Below are 20,095 nucleotides of genomic sequence, written 5' to 3'. Positions count from 1 at the left end.
GCCAGAAAATGTATTACTCAGATGAAAGCGAATCAACCGTCACAACAATAAGGGAAATGCCGTATGCGGTAAACGCTATACTGGTGTACCGCTTCATCAATCTTTCTGTTTATTTTATCACGAACTAAGTGTTTACAACAGCTTTGTCTGCACAAAACCCCTTATCCCTCGACCTTATGCAAATTTTAGAAAACTTTTTTCAATAAATAACCTCAATGGTTAAGGGTCAGTCGATCTGTCTATTCAATTGACTTTAGAAAAAAGGATAATAAATTTCTAAAAATTATTATATCTTTTGTGTAAATGTTACTAATATCTTCACGAATTCATCGCAAAATTACATGAGAAAATTTTGCAATGGTGTTTAGTCTCAGTTAGTCAAATGCAAACTTATTCCTTGATTGATGAACAAATAATAAATTATTATTATGATTGGAGTTTTTTCTCTTTTATTGTATCCTTATACTTTCAATTTAAAATTATCCCTTACATCTGTATTATTGATAAAAGCCGTATTTATGAACTCGGGATATGATCTATCTATGGGATAATCGCTTGCTATTCAATTCTGTTGAGCACTCAGCTTGATTGAATGTCGAATACACATTTTTTTCGTATTTAAACATTTAATTATATACTATAATATGGTAGAAATAATATGAGTTAAATGAGTAGGTGTAAGGAGAATCTAGGTTAAAAATAATCAATTCAGTGACATCAAATCGAATCTTCAGAAAGTTGACCTAAATTATGAACACTTACTATCTTTTATTTCTATCTGAAATGAAGCAGAGAAAGTGTATAAAAACTTGCAATGTTTTTTTCATTCTCGCTATAAAATGTAGGTAGATGAAAAAGGAAATTAAAATGAAGGTAGCTGTATTTATTACGTCAAATTCAATCTGTTTTATGTTGAGTACCTGACGCGCTCCTTACGATTCTGAAATCGTAACTATTAATCAAGCCCGTCCGAATGATGTTTTCGATGTTAGTATAAATGATATGATTTATCAAATTGTATATAAAAAGTAACGCGTTTCTTTTTGTTTTTTGAGATTTTACTTACATACATTTTATATTTATTCTTTAAAATTCAAATTAAAAATAGTATTTAATTGTTATCGAGTCTATTGAGGTTAAAACATACTATTTCTATCTTTTTGAGTCTGTTTTTCTTCTATTTCTTTCGTCCTATCCTATAATTTAATGTAAAATGCTCTTTGAAAATTAATTTTCTTAACCCTGTCATTTTAGAAATCTAATATATATTTTTTAATTAATTTATTATGGGGAATAGCACAAAATAGAAACCAAAAATACAGAAGGTTCTTTTTCTCATACAAAGCAGAACTTCTATCGCTGAAAAACAAATTTTGTACATTCCCACAGGAATGAAAAATAACAGATTTCGCGGGAAGGTAGCTACGTTGATTTTCTCTAGTACTTAATATGCAATCAGTAATCGAATAATCTCCCAATAGATAAGTAACTTAACAAACGACTTATGTTAAAACTACAATCGTTTTACTCACTCAATAAACGACATTTAAAAATTCATACCTCATGTAACAAAATCTGTGGCTAGCAGTGAAAGGATAAGTTATTATTAAAAATTAAAAATTAAATGTAATTTAAATATTGTCGAATGGAATAGTGACAAACCAACTTTTTATTATAAGTATTCTCCTTATTTTAAAATTAATAAAACACACGGACACATGACTAGATGATTCATAAACATTTCACATTTTAAATATTTAAATTTAAAACGAAGGATACTGGCTTCCTTTGCAGACGTTATCCTGTCCAAATTTCAATAACGTATACTTAGGATAAAATACGGATTAAAAAAATGTAAATAGGTACAAAATCATATTTATTTACACACGGATTACAATTACACTTTTTTCTATTCAATAATCACGTCACCGTTTTGTAATTATATAACTTAATAATAACACATTAACAAATAAAATGCTAAAATCTCACGTTCAGATCCAAGCACGCCATGTTCTGGAGTAAGTCTCACTATTGATAGACATTAGTTGAAATTTTAACAGAATTTACTACCTAATAGCTTAGCCATTAGTTGAGTTCGGCACTCCAAATCAAATATGCTTATTACAGAGCAATTTCATTGCGCAAATACGGCGACGAGACTACATAGCGTATACCGAGCAGTTCAAACTATTAACTGAATCGCTGTATAAGCTTTCCGTGACTTTCCCCTGTGTGCCCAAAGCTTTACCTCTGCTAACATCGTAACCCTAAATTCAGTCCCCCTTTAACGGCCCTGTGTTTGTTTCAAAGAAATGGCTCATACTGTTTGACTGGTGGCTTTTACAACGTATCTTTCAAAAACAACCTTTCTTTTTGAAAGATATTTTTAATGTTCTTTTTTTAAATATAATTGGTCATTCGATTTTGTTTTCTTCTTCTAGTTTTTGACAGTTTCACGTGTATTAACCAAGTGGCCAGATACTTGTTACTTATTCACGTTACGTTTAAACAGCAGTAAGAAATTTTAATGAATTCCGTTTCACATATGCATCATGTCTTAATAGATAAATTTTTTTTTTCTTACTAAAATTGACTTTTTTACTAAATTAACAATTTTTTTTAATTTTAATCATAAATCAAATTAAAATGTCTACATATTTATTGTTAGTTATTTAAATAATCCTAAAACAAATGTTTATTACCAAAATTGACATGATGAAGCCTTATTATAATATTAAAAAACAATTCCTTTATAAAAACTTGTATATTATAAAACCCATATATCTACATGTTCTATAATTAAATATTTATCTTATACAACGATATAAAAGAGCAATTGTTTTAAATGTTCATCGTTCTTTTATTGTTTCCAAAAATACAGCAGTAGGTTCTATTTTTGAATTTCGATAACGGTACTTATAGATTCACTACATTATATATAAACCTACCTACAATAAATAAACAAATTTTATCGGCTTTCCAAAATTCTATCTTACTATGTAGAGTTACAAGTTCTACAATAAAATCTACAATCTACAGTTTACAATCTTTTGGTAAAATAATAATTTTACCAAGAGATTTTCTTTGTGTTACGCGATATTTTCAGTAATACTGCACTAATTTTGAAAAATATCTTTATTTTCGATGGAGATTTTTCTTAGTCGCCTCTTACGACACCCACGGGAAAGGAAGGGGTGGCCTATTCTATGCCGCGACCACACGGCCATTACTACACTACTTCATTAATCGAACTTAATTCTGCCTTTGCCATTCAACTAGATAAATATTTGTAATTTAATAATCTTTACCTGCGACCAGAATGTGTTAATAAACCGGGATATAAGTAGTCTGTATCAAATAATACTTATGTACGAAATTTTATAACGATTGGTTAAGGCATTAAGACACCAACAGGCAACAAACAAACTCACATTCATATTTATACCTATTAGTGAGGATTGTAACTAAACCGCCTTAATTGATTTTGTTGTTAGTGACATACAGTCGTCGTATATGTCTCAAACAATTAATGGAAATTCCTGCAACTCGCTAACTTAGTTAGTTGACGTTGACATGTAACTAACACCGAATACTATAAATAATATTAGTTCTATCTATCTTTATCTAAATTAATATTATAAAGGGAAAAGATTATTTTTTATTTGTAATGCATAAACTCAAAATTTACGGACCCGATTTTTAAAATTCTTTCATCTATAGAGCTCCATTATCAAAATTTCAAAATTCAAAATTCAAAAATCATTTATTCATGTAGGACATTTTAGCCGCTTATGAACGTCAAATTTTTACATTATAATTTTATATTTTCCCTACCGTCCAGTTCGGTATATAGATCCAATTGAGAAGAACTGGCAAGAAACTCAATTGAATTACTTTTTTTTTTTTTTTAAAGCCAGTTTATTTACAATGTATATTTATATAGGTGTCTATGTCTAACATTAAATGAAAATTCAGTGCATGAACAACTATTGCCATGCACACTCGTCATTCAAGTAATCGTTTAGTGAGTAATAGGCTTTGCTCAGTAAATATGATTTAACAGATGTTTTGAATTTATTTAAGGGTAATTCCAACATATCCTTTATTATCCTTATTATCATCGAATAACGGTTTTATTTTACTTTCAAAAATACCGTATGAAGCTGGAATGGGTCGCTAGACATTTATCATCACATGTACTCCTCCTTTGTGGGGCGGGAAGTTGCTAGTACTGGCCATGCTTGGCAGTTGAACTGTTAGGCTTTGGTGATGTTTTAAAAAGGACGCTGCTACCCATTCCTCGACCATTAAATCCCCTTATTTGCTTCTTACGACATCCATAGGAAATAAAGGAGTGGTATAATTATAAAATGTTGTGTAATATTTATCTTATTAATGTATTAATTTGGATTCTGTTACTTTGCTATAAATAAATAGATAGTCATTCATTCGTCGTCCTCCGTGGCGCAGCGGTCAACACGCCTGCCTGCGACGTGGAGGCCCTGGGTTCGATCCCCGGCCAGGTCATGATGGAAAACGATCTTTTCCTGATTGTCCTGGGTCTTGGATGTTTATCTATATATGTATCTATTATAAATATAGTGTCGTTGAGTTAGTATCCCATAACACAAGTCTCGAACTTACTTTTGGGGCTAGCTCAATCTGTGTGATTTGTCCGTATATATTTATTATTATTTATAATTAAGAAAAATCGAAATGAAATCAGTTGAAAGTTTGTGAGAATGGTATTTTCCTTATTTCTGCTTTTAAATAAGAAGACCTAAAAGCTGTTATAAAGGAAAATATTTTTTATTAAAGGAAATATCAGAATTTGTATGAAGTAGTAGCACTTTTTTACAAATCACTAATATCAAATTGTTCTATATTCAAATTTTGATAAGTTGTGACAATAAATATCTGTATTATATTTTAATACGAGGGTCATTTGAAAAGTTCTCAGCCTAACATACTTAATGAAACCACACGATTTTGAGTTTATTTTTATTTTTCAACATACTCTCCTCCTAGCTCAAAACACTTTTTCCATCGACCCGGTAAGGCTTCGATACCCGTTTTAAAAAATCTTCGTCTAACTCCTCAAAATAAGCGTCCACGGCGGCTATGACCTCTTCATTTGTAAAAAAATGTTTACCAACTAAAAATTTTTTCAGCTTTGGGAACAGATAAAAGTCGGACGATACACTTATTGGACGCTTTTATAATTTGCTAATGCACGGTACGATGTTATGTGTTTTTTAAAATATCTATATTATTTAATGGTTCTAATATTTATTTATCTCAGCCCGGATTCATTCATTGTTAAGTATAAACTTCTTGGCAGCGCCAACTCATCCGATCCTTTGCCATGCGCATTTAGGATCCTATCTCATGGACTGTCTGTTTGTAAAGCAAAATGTATGCAATTGTATGAAAACTTCAATCTCCCACAACGATATCGTCGATGTATATAGAAATTTAAGCACCTCCATACAATTTATCATATTTTGATCTCTCAATATAATAATAAAAAATTCCACACAATTAATCATACAAATCATCTAGTCTTAAAGTAGAATACCCTAGATATTCTAGTTTGAGGACCAAATGCTTGTGCTACGTAGAACCAGACAAAGAAAATCTAGAGGCACACCCAAATGTTGACCCGACCAAGAATCGAACCCGAGACCTCATTTACGCAAAGCTCACCAAAGTATAACGTAGCGTGCCAATATTTGAAAAATTTTGTAATCAAATACTTCGGCTAAACTTTCATAGCGAACCCTAAAAAAGAGCGACTTGCTGATAAAGACTGGGCAAACTTTTAATACGAGTTTTTAATAAATTTATTTTCCACTCGAAGTACTGTAATAATTGACTAAAAAGGCCTTTAAATGTTCGTCGAAAACAGATCGAATGGCAGTCTGAACTCTTTTGTTTACCTGACTACGCCATCTTCGTATAATTGAACCCATGCTTGAATCCCGTCTCGAAGCATTAATTTTATATTTCGAACGTGTCGAAGCATACTAAGTATGGTTGGCAGTTTTTAAATTGTCGAAATTACACTGTCTCAGGCTTAAGAACTCTTTTACAAACCAATGGTTAGTATGTATGGAGCGCAGTGCTTAAATAAAAAGGGGATTTTCGGCAATTACATTGTTAATATATATATCAGAGTAGATACCTTTATTAGTTGGTTTTCTTAACGTGTGTATTTTTTGTTTAAAGTACTACATTCTCTTTTTAACAAATTGTTACCACTGACAATCAGCATCATGACTGAATATATAATCTCACAATACAAGGGATAATCATAAAAATTTACAATTTAAATACGCTCTTGCTTATTTTAAAATAATGAATAAGCAATGTAACGTCCGTGTACATCAAGCCGTCGTGTAGCCCCGGCATAGAATAGGCCACTCTGAATATCTATGGTTTATCGCTAACGTCCAATGCATGTGTTGACAGAAACGGTCTCGCCGCTTCAAGAACCAGATCTTGTGCGACCTGCATTTTGCGGACGTCGCGCTGATGGAGTGCAGTGACTTCATGCAGCAACTACGCAGCTTCAAACCCCAATCCTTGGGCTGCGCCGTCGCTAGGCGCAAGTCTTCCACCACGCTTATATTCCCGCTGCCACCGCAGGCATGTTCAGGTAATTAAGTTCCTATAATATTAAATTTAAATATTAACTTTTACACTTTCGCGTACCAGAGGGAGACTTTGTACAAAAGTCGATTGCTTGGGTACCTCTGTCCCATTCGTGTTTCTACCGTGAAGCAGTTGTGTTTGCATGGCTGTGTTTCAGTTTGAAGGGTGGGATATGGCGTGAATTTACGAGGTACGGAGGAATAACAACTGAGTCCTCAGGAATGGCAACGCATGGGGGGTATCATGGGCGAAACAGTATACTCTGTTATGTCCATGGTATTGCTCATGTCTATAGGCGACGGATACCACATTCCATCAGGTGGGCCGTCAGCTTGTTTGCCATTCTAAGTTGTATAAAAAAAACTTTCGCGTTTCATGTTTATAGTTTACTGTGGAATAAGATCTACTTTCAACATTTAAAGCAGGTTATACTGGCTATAATAATACAAATAAATTATCGTAGTTCATCAAAATGATTGCATTAATTCCCCTATCTTATAAACCATCTTAAAGTATGTTAAAGTTTATATATTATGACAATGTAGTAATTGTGAAAATCTTATGTAATTAGGTACAGGTCTGCCTAAAAAGTCTGTTATATTTTCAGGGTACATGTATTATGTAAGTTTTAGTATTTCATCATAACTTCTAAATGCCTGAACATATTTGAATGTGTAGGGTATGATTAGAATTCTTATATTATCCCAAAAGATACTAACTATATAATTTTTTTAAATAATCAATCGTATCATATGTTTTTACAAGAAGAACAGAGATAGGGATAAAATGTATCAGATTTTTCGTTATATATTATAGTAAAAATTTAATAGTAACCCTGCCTGCACTATCGGTATACGCTGACGTGGTAGGTACTATCAAGAGATGACAAGGTAGGATGAAGTCAAATTTGTGACAAATTGAACATAAATTAATCATGATGATTTACAGTACATTGCTTGCGATGGGAACTAGCATATTTATTATATTCATCTGTATAAAATACATTTATTATCTCTATTTTCTTACACAGCTATGAAATCTTTTGCAAATTCTATGAGACACGCTAATGGTTATGAATAAGTGCATAGCTATAGCCGAGGGTGAATATTGTACAAGCAAATGTAAAAATCCTTTAAAAGTGATAGGTAAAATTATACTTAAAATCCATTATCCAAGTGTATTTGAATAAGATATAATAAGAATTACATCGTTATTCTTTTACTAAAATCCGTAAATACATAAAGAGAAATACAAATTAAGATGGATGTGTAGAGTTGTCGCCCCATGAAATGTCCTATGTTTTTCGAACGACAGAATAAAGAATGAGTATGCACGGGGAAGTCTGAAAATCGCGCCTTTAATAAATAAGTCGCGAAGTAACAGATATTTTGGGATTGTGATATCACGCGGATTCACGAAAGTCATGTTTTCAAGGTATTGATATATGAACGTGGATGGATATAATCGGAAAAGACAATCAAAAAAAGATGGATGAACTCAGTGAAAGATGACATGCGTAAAAGTATGGACCCCAATATGACGTCTGATAGGGATAATAAAGAAAAATATACTACGTCGAACGAAATGTTAACACAACAGCATGCAATGAGGAAAATTATGATGATGAATTTATGAAAAATGTGCTTTTTCTTGTTATTTTTATATTTTATTAATAAGAAATATATCGTTGATTAACCATTAATAAACATCCTAATAAAACTAATTCCAAATATGATGAAACCAAAGACAAATTAATATGTTTCAATATAAATTATCAGTATGTTGATGTCAAATTTATTTATCTTAATTTTATAATAGAAAATATTTAGTAAAGTTAGCAGAAATGTCTACAAATAGTAATAATAATAAAAAATAATTATAAAAATAAATAATCATTTGTTTTTTATATATTTTATAATCATATATTATATGATCGAATCATTTCACTGTCCTCGAATATGAATATTACTAGAAAATATTTCCCGCAGTTGGTTATTAATGTAGAACATTTCAATTATCTAAAATTTAATCATTGTTCTGTAAATTCATAGATCACTCCCAATATTTGTTTATGATTAAATAGAGTAATTTCAATGGATTAATATACATTATTTTCAGGGATCTAATAATAAATATATAATAGTTAAACACTACTAGATATTAAAAGCAAATATATATTGTTTTGTATACGGAGTACATACCGAACTATTTTTTCATTCATTTAGAATGAATGTACATTTATTAACAGTGTACCTAAAAATATATTTATTCTCTGATGAAAATGGACGGTGCGGTTTGGTTTGGTCCAGCCATGCGGAATGAAGCGACCACGAATGTCGAGCCGTCCTCACAGGGATAGGTAACTGAATGAAACTCGTAATTCTTGTTAGATATTTTAGGTACCCTGAAATTATTATTCACCGGTTTTTGATGTATCTAACATGTTAAATAAAGTCGTGTCATGTTTTGTTAACATCGTTACTAAACGTAATATAAACACCGTACAAAAGTATATTTACAGGTAGAAATAAAGATATATGAAAGTAAAAACAATATCATTACAAAAACAATTATTGGTTAAATACTTTTACGCAGTAAACAAGGCAAACGTAAACAACGGTTTTATCGACGAATCTAGCAACATCGTATCACGGATTTAGGAAGGGCGCATTCCAATTTTCTAGATAATTGACAAGATTAAACGCTCAACCGTTTGCGACTTGTTTTAACTGTGTTTAAACTCACAGAACGGAATAATTGCGTTCAATTTTATTTTTATTTAAATGAAGAGTTCCGGACCAGTGGGAATTAGTGCCCAGTTAACTAAATTATTCCGGAATGTTTCCTTTTAAATGTACCCACTTTACAGAAAGGTTATCTACGCTTATCCTTTTATTATACTACAAATGATAAATAAACCTGCGGTTTATCTGATAGAAAATGTAACCACTGCGTGTAGACATGAAAAGCATTTCCTGAAATCACTATAAATTAATTATTAATAGTAGTAAAAATAAACAAATGGGCCCGATCTTTTTACATAATCCCAAATTAAGCATATACATATTAATACTTTTAGAAAATCCCTTATACTCTACCACAAAGAAGGGGTTCATGTGTGAATAAATACCTGATCAGTTTTGCCATTGCAACCAATTGAAGGATGGCTATAAATAAAAAAAATGGGTACATAAATTAAGTAGAAAAAAAAATTAAAAGTTCATGTAATTTCATATAAAATGCAATATTCCAACAAAGATTATTTTTTTAGTAGAAAAGATTATTGTTTAATCTATACCATCCTATCTTAATATTTACTATTTACAGCAAATACAATTTTAATAAATACATATAATGATCAGTATGGAATTATAGAATAGTATAGAGTTCTTACTCACGAAGATGAATAGACAGTGAAATAATATTGCCCACCAATAACTTTACGGAATATTTTTCCTAGTAATACTCATTTCAGTATTATTACTAAGGAAATAGAGTACCTTATTTTCTGGCTTTAGGACAAATACATAACATGTACGTATATAATAGAGAGAATTTTCTAATTATTAGAAAGAATGAAAATATTTCTGTAATAGTTTTGCTACTAATTTCCACATATAATCTATTAATGAATATTTCATTTATACTTTGTGCACAATAAATACATTGTTACAATTAATTTTAAATAAAGATTTTATTATGTGTTATGTTATAAATTATATATTATGTACTAAAATAGGAAAAATCATATTCTTGTTACCTATAGCAATGGTGAAATTATAAACAATGTGTCCAGTTTTCTTAATGGTGGTGGAATTTAGAAAAAGTATGCCACTATTCTTACTAATAGTGGATAATTAGTAGCTCACGTAGCTAACTGTGAAAAATTACCTTTATAAACAACAACTGTGGTCATCACAGGACACTGTGTGTATTCCAGTGTAGTAATATATGTGTAGTGTATATAGGTACTAAGCTGTATTTGATTGAAATCGTAGTAGTTTAATAATATAGTCATACATATATATGAATAGATCTTAACTCTAATTAAAGTCGCAGTACCCATGCAAATATAAAATTCTCTTCTACATAATAATTTGAAAAGTGTAACTGTCGACTTTCTTGCAAGCTCTTCTCAGGAGATAACAACAACCCATTTCAATCAAATACAGCTTAGTACCTATATACACTACACATATATTACTACACTGGAATTACCGTGTAATACAATAAAAAATAATTCAAATTAAAAAAGCTTGTAAACAAGACTCTTTGAATAAAGATTATTTTTATTCTATTCTATAAGTGGTCCGCAAAAACAGCAACACATCAGGAGTCATGAGAAGTACCATGAAACTATCAAAAAGTATTTTTTAATTCATAGTTCATACATACATAGTGTCTGTATATTAATCTGCAACTGTTACCACTTTCTATAAGATAGTTCGTCGTCTTCTTTACCATTCTAAATCTTAAAAGTATTTTATTGCTTTAAAATTGCTACACAAAAAGAGTATAAGAACTTAATACTGAAATATTTAAGGAAAACGCTTACCACCCAATTTCATGTTTAACTAAGGAATAAGATTGAAATTTTCGACGATTTGTCCCAAACGTCAATGAATAAGAATCCGTAAAGTAATTTTTGGAACTCATGATTATTTAATGAATTCTTATTTTTATGTGATTTGTGCATTGTTATTTTTTAAAATAAATATATTTATTTAATGAAATCAAGACCGTAAATTACTTTACCATCAAAATAGTATTACATACTAAACCTAATAGTAATATTAACAGCACATTTATAAATATTATGTATATGAATGCGTTAAAATAAATAAATAAAAATAAAACATATAATCTATTTTTCTATAGTTAACACAATTAGTAAATTCGATAATATAAAATCAATTAAAAATCTTTTAAATGTTGCTATTATTGTTAATATTATTTATGCTGTTATTTCGATAAAAGAAATGGCAAGATTTATCAATCGCGTCAAGTTTAAAAAGCTTATATTATATTTAACACAATAGACCGATATTATTCCGATGCTAAACCCGAGATTCTATTTGCTACACTACTGCTTTGAAGACGTTCTCTGCTCTCTGTAATCAAGTAACTGTCAATATTCATGGAACAAAGCATTCGCCTGTCGGTATTTCGCAGAATGTTACACTTTATTTGCTTAGCCTTTATTTAAAATGTCTTGTTATTCGTATATCCTAATACAATAACAACTCATAAAAATTATCTTTGAACATCTTGATTCATATTAAATATTAAATAATGTTTAATAAATCTCATAAAAACTGTAGTGAAAACCTTGGCTTAGCTTTACTCGCAAAAATGGTTATTAATACAATCATTATAATCCATTTAATGGTAAATCCATCATCATCATCATATCAGCTTTTAATTGTCCACTACTGAACATATGACACCCCCTAGGGGGTTTTGCCAGTAGTTGCCATGCTTGCAAGGTAGATTGGCAACCGCAGTTAGGTTTTTGAGATGTTTTAAAGGGACGCTGCTTCCCATCCCTCGCTCTTCCTTAGTCGACTCTTACGATACCCACGGGAAAGGAAGGGGTGGCCTATTCTATGCCGGGACCACACGGTAAATCCATGGAATGGAGAAATTATCTCAAATATATTGCAGTAAATCTACCGACGCCGATTCAGCCTCCCTAGACAAGTGATAAACAAATTTACCGCTAAATACATTATGGCTTTTGCGGGCATAAGATAAAACGAGAGAGCAACATACGACATCTTGATCCTTTCCGTACCAACGCAAAACAAATTGTACACAACAATAATTAACAATAATGTATCTATCATGGATTAATTTACCAATTATCCAAGAGAAACTGATTTTTTCCTGATGGCAATCCATAGTTCAACAGTATATAATTATTATATAATTACAAATAAATAACAAATAAATAAATAATTAATAATTTTACCAGAGGGAGACTTTGTACAAAAGTCGATTGCTTGGGTACCTCTGTCCCATTCGTGTTTCAACCGTGAAGCAGTTGTGTTTGCATGGCTGTGTTTCGGTTTGAAGGGTGGGATATGGCGTGAATTTACTGGGTACAGAGGAATAACACCTGATTCCTCAGGAATGGCAACGCATGGGGGGTATCATGGGCGAAACGGTGTGCTCTGTTGTGTCCATGGTGCTGCTCATGTCTATAGGCGACGGTTACCACTTTCCATCAGGTGGGTCGTCAGCTTGTTTGCTATTCTAAGTTGTATAAAAAAAAAAAAAACTAAATAGTTAAAGTTAATATTCTTGACTTAATTGGACGCGTTCCTTTGAAACCTGTTATATAAAATCACGTCGCAGCATCAAAGCAATGTCGTGAATAAATCGATAGCAGACATTCGTTTACCGTTCAGCATTATTTTCATAAAATGAAGCCAATATATATCCAAATATATTTATTCAAACATTCTCAAGTCTCTTGCTTCTAATGACTGTTTGTCATAATGACCTTTTCTATAAAGGGGTACAGGGATTGTTAATAATGGGGACGTTAATCCCCATTGCTAAAAATATACCCTGTCAGATCGACTTCCACGCGATTTCTATTGGAAACCATCATGATTAATTCTTATTAACTCCGTCACAATGTGCTAACCGACCTGATTTAATCATCACCTATCACACTCAATGATGCGTCTCAACGTATACTAATAGCGCTGGCAGGGTGGGTTATCATTCCATTAACTATAAAAAAACCCGCTTATCATTAAGAGTCTCGTCATATTATAAATTTTAGCTGATCGTCAATACAATAAAATAAAATATTCAATCCTGACAAAATTAATATATATCCAACAGGGGATTACTAACATTTTCGATTACAAATGAGTCATCAAAATCCTAAAAATCGACAAAAATATTACATACAACATATAAAAAACCGAAATGATAACCTCTACTCTTTGTCAGTTGAAAGTAAATCAAAGTACTAAAGATTATATACAATACAATGCATCCATTCGAATACAGGCTTTATTATACACGTGACTTCAAAGCATATCAGTGTATTCCATCGCCCTTCAGCATGTAGCATACTCTGTACATATAGTCCACCGTCCCCACCTTACATTTGACAATAGCCCCCACCCGTCAGCATAACACGTAAAATGAAATGCACAAGAACCTAATTTCCCGTCTGTTCCCGACCGGTACCGCCCGTAGATGTGTCAGTCCCGGTACGGAAGGTAAAAAACTTTCCTAATATACCCGCAGGCTACGGAAGGGCTCGCGTAAACACCTACCTACCCGGCTGTCTATAAAATATTTACACTTCGTTATTTTCATGACGCACGCTAAATGTGCGAATTTTGTGCGTACTATGCGTACTTACCGGGGATTTTTTAACGTTAATTATTCAAAGTTTTGTCTCGTCTTATATAATTGTTTTATTTTATTTTATATTAGTGTGGGACAAGGCGTGAATTTACAGGGTACAAAGGAATAACACCTGAGTCCTCAGGAATGGCAACGCAAGGGGGATATCATGGGCGAAACAGTATACTCTGTTATATCCATGTCTATAGACGACGGTTACCACTTTCCATCAAGTGGGCCGTCAGCTTGTTTGCCATTCTAAGTAGTATAAAAAAAACACTAAACTACGAATCTCTAATAGAGCGAATTGTTTAACATCATTAAATTACCTTATATTGTAATCCTAGTGTTATAAATATGAAACTTATTGAACAAATTAAGTACTAAATATAATAAAATAAATACATAAAAAAAATTCTAAATTAATTGAATTGAAATGTAATATATAAATTGTATGTATACACATATATACCTTATGTTAACATATAGTATATTATAAATTAACACAACGCGTGTTAAATCTATATTCAATTGGGTAGATAACAGGTAATTTAAAATTATATATTATTATAAATGTTTCATAATATATAAAATATACCTGTTGCTATTTTAATAAAAATCAGAACAAAATGACAAAGTGATAAACTTCCAATTTAAAAAGCGTAAAAATAAATTGAGACGGGATTCAGTAAGAATTCTACTATAAAGATTTCGTTCATAAAGTTTTCTCAAAATTAAAAAGTCTTTGCTGGCTTATGCTCTCAGAAACAATAAAGCAACTGGAACAGAAACAAATAATAAACACTGTGTCAAAATATAAAAGTAAATATATTGGTCAAAGTCTGAAAAAAAGGAAACGAAAAGAGTGGGTTTCAAGAATATCGTTCATTACAAAGATCGAACATGCGTATTGTGGACGTAGAGCAGGCCCACATTAGTTATGTAAAGGGTCGAAGCGACACGCCAGATGGGTCTGCATTTATACCCAAACTCAACAACTATTCCGTCAAATGACATCAGTAATATTTAATAACTATTCAATTTTTTGTCGGATACTCTGTGACAATCCTTATCATGTAATCTTTTGGAGAAAACAATAAAGAGTATCTATCTATCTATCTATCAATACGCCTGAATTTTTTACATTTATATCCAAATTCAGCGACTAATTCGCATTACAGGTTTTTGTATTTTATGCACGGAAAATTATTAAGTCACTCTTGCGCCACCTACCCACTTCTATCTGTTCTCTTTTAACCAAAGGTTGTCTGTAAGAGATTGCCCTAGCGATAAGACCGCCTTTATGTGTATATTTCAATCTGTATTTATGTTACTGTATTTCACTTGAATTATTCATTTGTCATTGTATATTTTTTATAGTGCAATAAAAAGTTAAATAAATAAAAATAAATAATTCGTCAAATGACATCAGTTAGGTATATTTAATAACTATAAAATTTTTCTCTAATACTCTGTGACAAGCCTTATCCTCACTTTACTTTTTAAAAATGTACTCAATTAGTCTGTATTTTTGACATCCTAATTTATCAACTACTCTGTCAAATGACATCAGTAACATTGAAAAAACTATTCAAGTTTATGTCAATTAATCTGTGGCAATTTGCTTTTAAAAAAGTACTCAATCACTATTATTGGTTTTCATCTCACGTGATATCTTTGCCGATTTGGCTGATGGCTTTCGCCAAAGTCACAATAATTGAAAAAAAAAAATAACTTTGCCAATTTTGAACTGAATTCTAATTTTGATTTAGTTATGCTTTTAAATTATAATTTTGTCATAATTGTAACTCTTTTTATACGAAATAAATTTTAATTTGATTGTGTCACATGTATAAAGCTACATAGTGTAAAAAACAACAAAATCCTGTCTGAAATCGTATTGATAGAAGTAAATCTAAATAATTGTATCTTAATATAAAGAATAATTTGAATTAATTTTTAAAACATCAAATATTACTAAATTGTAACTACAAGTACAGTGATGTGATGAAATAATATTTAAGTTGCCTTTAGTACAAGAAAAAACAGCTTTTACAAGCAATAGGTTTAAAGCAACGAGGTAACTACACACATTAAAGGGGAGACCGGGGACGCCCACGTGACAGCCCCAAATTGTGTTTGCACACCGCGCCGTGGAACTAATATATTTGCCGACTACCCCAGCCCACCCTGGACAAGTTTTGCACTTTACCTTCATCTATATAAGTCAAGTAGAGCAGATTGATTTAAATACTTAATATTGCCCTTTATGTAAAAAACGCACAACTGAAATTTCACCGTAGATCTATATATTTGTTTATTGAACTTTAATAACTGCAGTTTAATAGATTTAACGCGTTATTAAGTTAACTATTTAAACATAGGATAGAGATAACATAAAATGTAAAGTTACAGGGTACAGAGATATAACACCTTATTCCTCAGGAACGGCAATGCGTGAAGTGTATCATAGGGGACGGTTACCACTTTCCGTCAAGTGGTAACCGTCGCCTATATGGTAGTCGTCACTATAGTTTAACTTTATGAGCAAAATATGTACTAAAAAGTGACATGAGATATTTAAAAATTGTTAATATATTAATCATTCACATCCGCCTTTTACTCTCCACTACTGAACCTCCTGAAACCCTTAGGGGGAAGGGGGTTGCCAGTAGTTGCCACACTTGGCAGGCGGATTGGCAACCGCAGTTAGGCTTGCTTGCTAGCTTGTTCTAATAAGAGAGTTTAATAAGTACATTAAAATTTTAATTTAAAAGTAACGTGACTGCAGTAACCCCTCTAGTTAGGGGAAAGGGATTGTTAGTAATGAAAGTTTAAAAGCCCTATTGCTCTCCATATATCTTCAAGCGGTTCCCCTGAAAGTAATTATGGTTAATTCTTGTTAAATTCATCAGGATGGGCCAACTGGCCAACATCACTCACCGGTGCCCCGCTAGCGTATACTGTTAGCCAGGCGGGGTTACTATTCCCTTTTCATCCATTAAAAATAAACCCCTCTGGTTACAATTATCCGTATCACCGGTGTCTCCCTATCCTATTATAGATACCTATAGAACTAGAAACATAATGGTACAATGAACTCGTAACAAACGTTACGTAGTAACTTAAACTATTCCTATGCTAAATGTTACCAAATTAATGAGAGGAATTTAATTAAACTGTAACGTTTGACTCTAATGTAATCGGTCTATAGTATTATTATAAAATAGTTGTAACGTGTATTAAGACAAAAAGTCTTATGTGTTAATCTAGCTTGAGATCTATTATGTACCATATTTCATTCAAATTGCTTTATCTATTTAAGCATGATTAAGAAACAAATATATTTATCAAATTTCACATTTACAGTATTAGTAATTTTCACTTAAGGAACTCTAATGTCGTGTGGTCCCAGCATAGAATGGGTCACCCAAGCCAAACCACTAAGCCGACTTAATGACTTTAAAGCTAAATTAAACACAAGAGAACTTAATGATCGAGGGATAGGCAGCAGCGTCCCACTTAAAACATCACCAAAACCTATCTGCGATTGCTAACCCGCCTGCCAAGCGTAGCTACTAGTGGAAAAATACCCAATAGACAGTTAACGACGAGTGACTTAAAAATAATAAACATTCTCGTTTATAATATTAGTTGATATTAACAATATTAATGTTAACATGTTTATTTATTGCCTCTTGTAGCTCAACTAATTTGATATATGTGTGGCATTTGATATGGAGAAAAATATACTCGAAGGCTGATTTTACTTCTGTCAATATATCTATTTGTAAAAAAAATCCGTAAATTATCGATAGTAATTGTATAAAGAGAAAAGATTTGATTGTTTATTTATCTGTTTGTCATGGATAAACTACTTAACCGATTTTAAAAAATGTTTCATGTCTAGAAAGCTTAATTTTTTTATTCTAACTACCTATTCGAAGCCGGGCTGGCTCACTAGTTCTTTAATAATTCATTAGGTCGTTATATCCACTTATTATTCTAATATTATAATTGCTAAAGTGTTTGTTACATCTTTGCGCCTTAACAGCTTAACCAAACACGATAAAATTTGGTATACATACAATATATAAGTTGGAGAAGGGCATAGGCTTCTTTTTATCTCAGTTAGTAAAGTAATCCCCGTCATATAGACGAAGTTGCGAGTAAAAGCTAGTTTTATATAAATTATGTTGATATTATTACAACAATAATTCAAGATTTTGTTTCACAAAACATCAACCTTAACAATATTGATATGGGACAAGGAATAACAACAATATAAGGCACAGAGGTAAAACCTTTCAAATGAAATCTACAAGGAATCAGTAGATATACAATTGGGAGGACCAATAACCTATGAAACGGGTCCTAAATATTATAAAAGGTGATAGTCTAGTTGACTCGGTCATAAACCTGAGTGATTCTTGAATAATAACAGAACGAATGTAACTTATAATATCCATATATTTTCATACTATCGATAAAGACGTTAACCTTTTGACCTCTTGACCTTGTAGCAGTTACCGTGCCCCTAGTTTGACTCAAAGCGTCAACTTTACGTTATACTAGCGGTTCACCCCAGCTTCACACAGGTAACTATCTAGATAGAAAAATAAATCAGTATTTTATATTAGCTTTAATAGACAAATTTTTGATACTTTGAGTTTTTTTTTGATGGGTGAAAATGGTATGGTAACCCCGCCTACGCTAACGGGATACGCTGGCGGAGCACCAGTGAAGGATGATAGATGAGAATGAAAACAGGCCAGTTAGCCCATCATAATTAATTAATCAAGAATTAACCATGATAGTTTCCAGGGAAAACCGCGAGGAGGTCGACCTGGTTGGGTATATTGCTAGCAATAGGATTCTCAGTCTCCATTACTAACAATCCCTTTCCCCCCAAAACTTTGGGTTACATTATTGTAATTTTCGTAGCTATATTTTTTTCTGTAATATATACCCTGTTTTACTCGCTCATAATGTACCTTTATATAGGTAAAAGAATCTATAAAATTGGTAGAGTAGTTTGTAATTTATCTCATACAAACAATTAAATCTTTCCTCTTTATATTGTTAGTATATATTTCAACTCTCAACAACTGATACGGTTTACAATAGAACAAAATTATTCTTTGAACGCGTTCAATATGACTGGTTCAGCCTTTTTAATTCCTTAACCAATAGGGAAGTACTTCTTTGTTTAAACTTCATGTAGCTTTAAGACTTTAAACTTCGATGCAATTAACCACATGTTGTCAGTTGCGTAGACTGTAATTTTAACAGAAATCCCTTGAATGTTTCTACGAAACAAAAAAACGAAGTATTTAGTTTTGATTTGACATTTTGTTTTCTAGATAATGTCTTTATTTTTCTATGGGCGAAAAATCCTAATCGCATTTTTCGCCCATTTAGTAGGTCGAACAATAGATGTCAAATCTCAAAAATTATCGTGCTTTTCTCATGCCATCGTGTACGAATAATATATTATATTACTCTCCAAAAAACTTTTTAAAAACGTGCCACAAAATGTTGAGTATCAGTTTATTAACACAAGATGTATAAAGTAGTCTAAAACTGTCTATAAAGACAATTTAGAAAAAATATAGCGTTGGTTGGAAATATAGATTTTCAACGCCTATATAGTGTCTTCGCTGATTTTGAGACGATTTTGCATATATTTTTGCAATGTACAAAGAATACTCATAGATTTTTTCTACATAAATTTTTACATTAATAAAATTTGTAAAACAAAATCTACTTATATGTGTTATTATTTAAATAAAAATATTTATTTTAATGATAATCTTATTGGTGGCTTTGATAAAAATAATACTTAATAATTTTTATACTCATAATACAGTTTTTTTTTTATTACAGCGATAACTTTATTGCAAAGAAGAATATGGAATAAAGAAGATTGATGTGGTAATTTGGCTCACTCTAAGTATGAACGCCAAGCATATTGCTTACAGTTTGGTGTTCTACCTTACAGTGAACTAAATGCTGCATTTCTACAGCAAGATATCACGCCTTCGCAGTGAAGAAATTTACCAAATACTTA

General features: G+C 31.5%; 1 protein-coding gene across 2 annotated transcripts in view; it reads left to right on the top strand.

Annotated features, from left to right (window-relative positions):
• LOC113512945 (uncharacterized) overlaps positions 1–20,095 on the top strand; it is a 314,483-nt gene that overhangs the window by 225,930 nt on the left and 68,458 nt on the right. For both annotated transcript variants that reach the window (XM_052894780.1, XM_052894779.1), the window contains one exon: positions 6,472–6,658. In XM_052894780.1, the coding sequence (XP_052750740.1) occupies positions 6,472–6,658 (187 nt within the window). The remainder of the gene's footprint in view (positions 1–6,471; positions 6,659–20,095) is intronic.

This window comes from Galleria mellonella, unplaced genomic scaffold (assembly GCF_026898425.1).
Source record: "Galleria mellonella isolate WM207_F2 unplaced genomic scaffold, CSIRO_AGI_GalMel_v1 utg23, whole genome shotgun sequence".
Lineage (NCBI taxonomy): Eukaryota > Metazoa > Arthropoda > Insecta > Lepidoptera > Pyralidae > Galleria > Galleria mellonella.
Note: the sequence above shows the minus strand (reverse complement) of the source record. Positions and strands in the feature narration are given on the sequence as shown.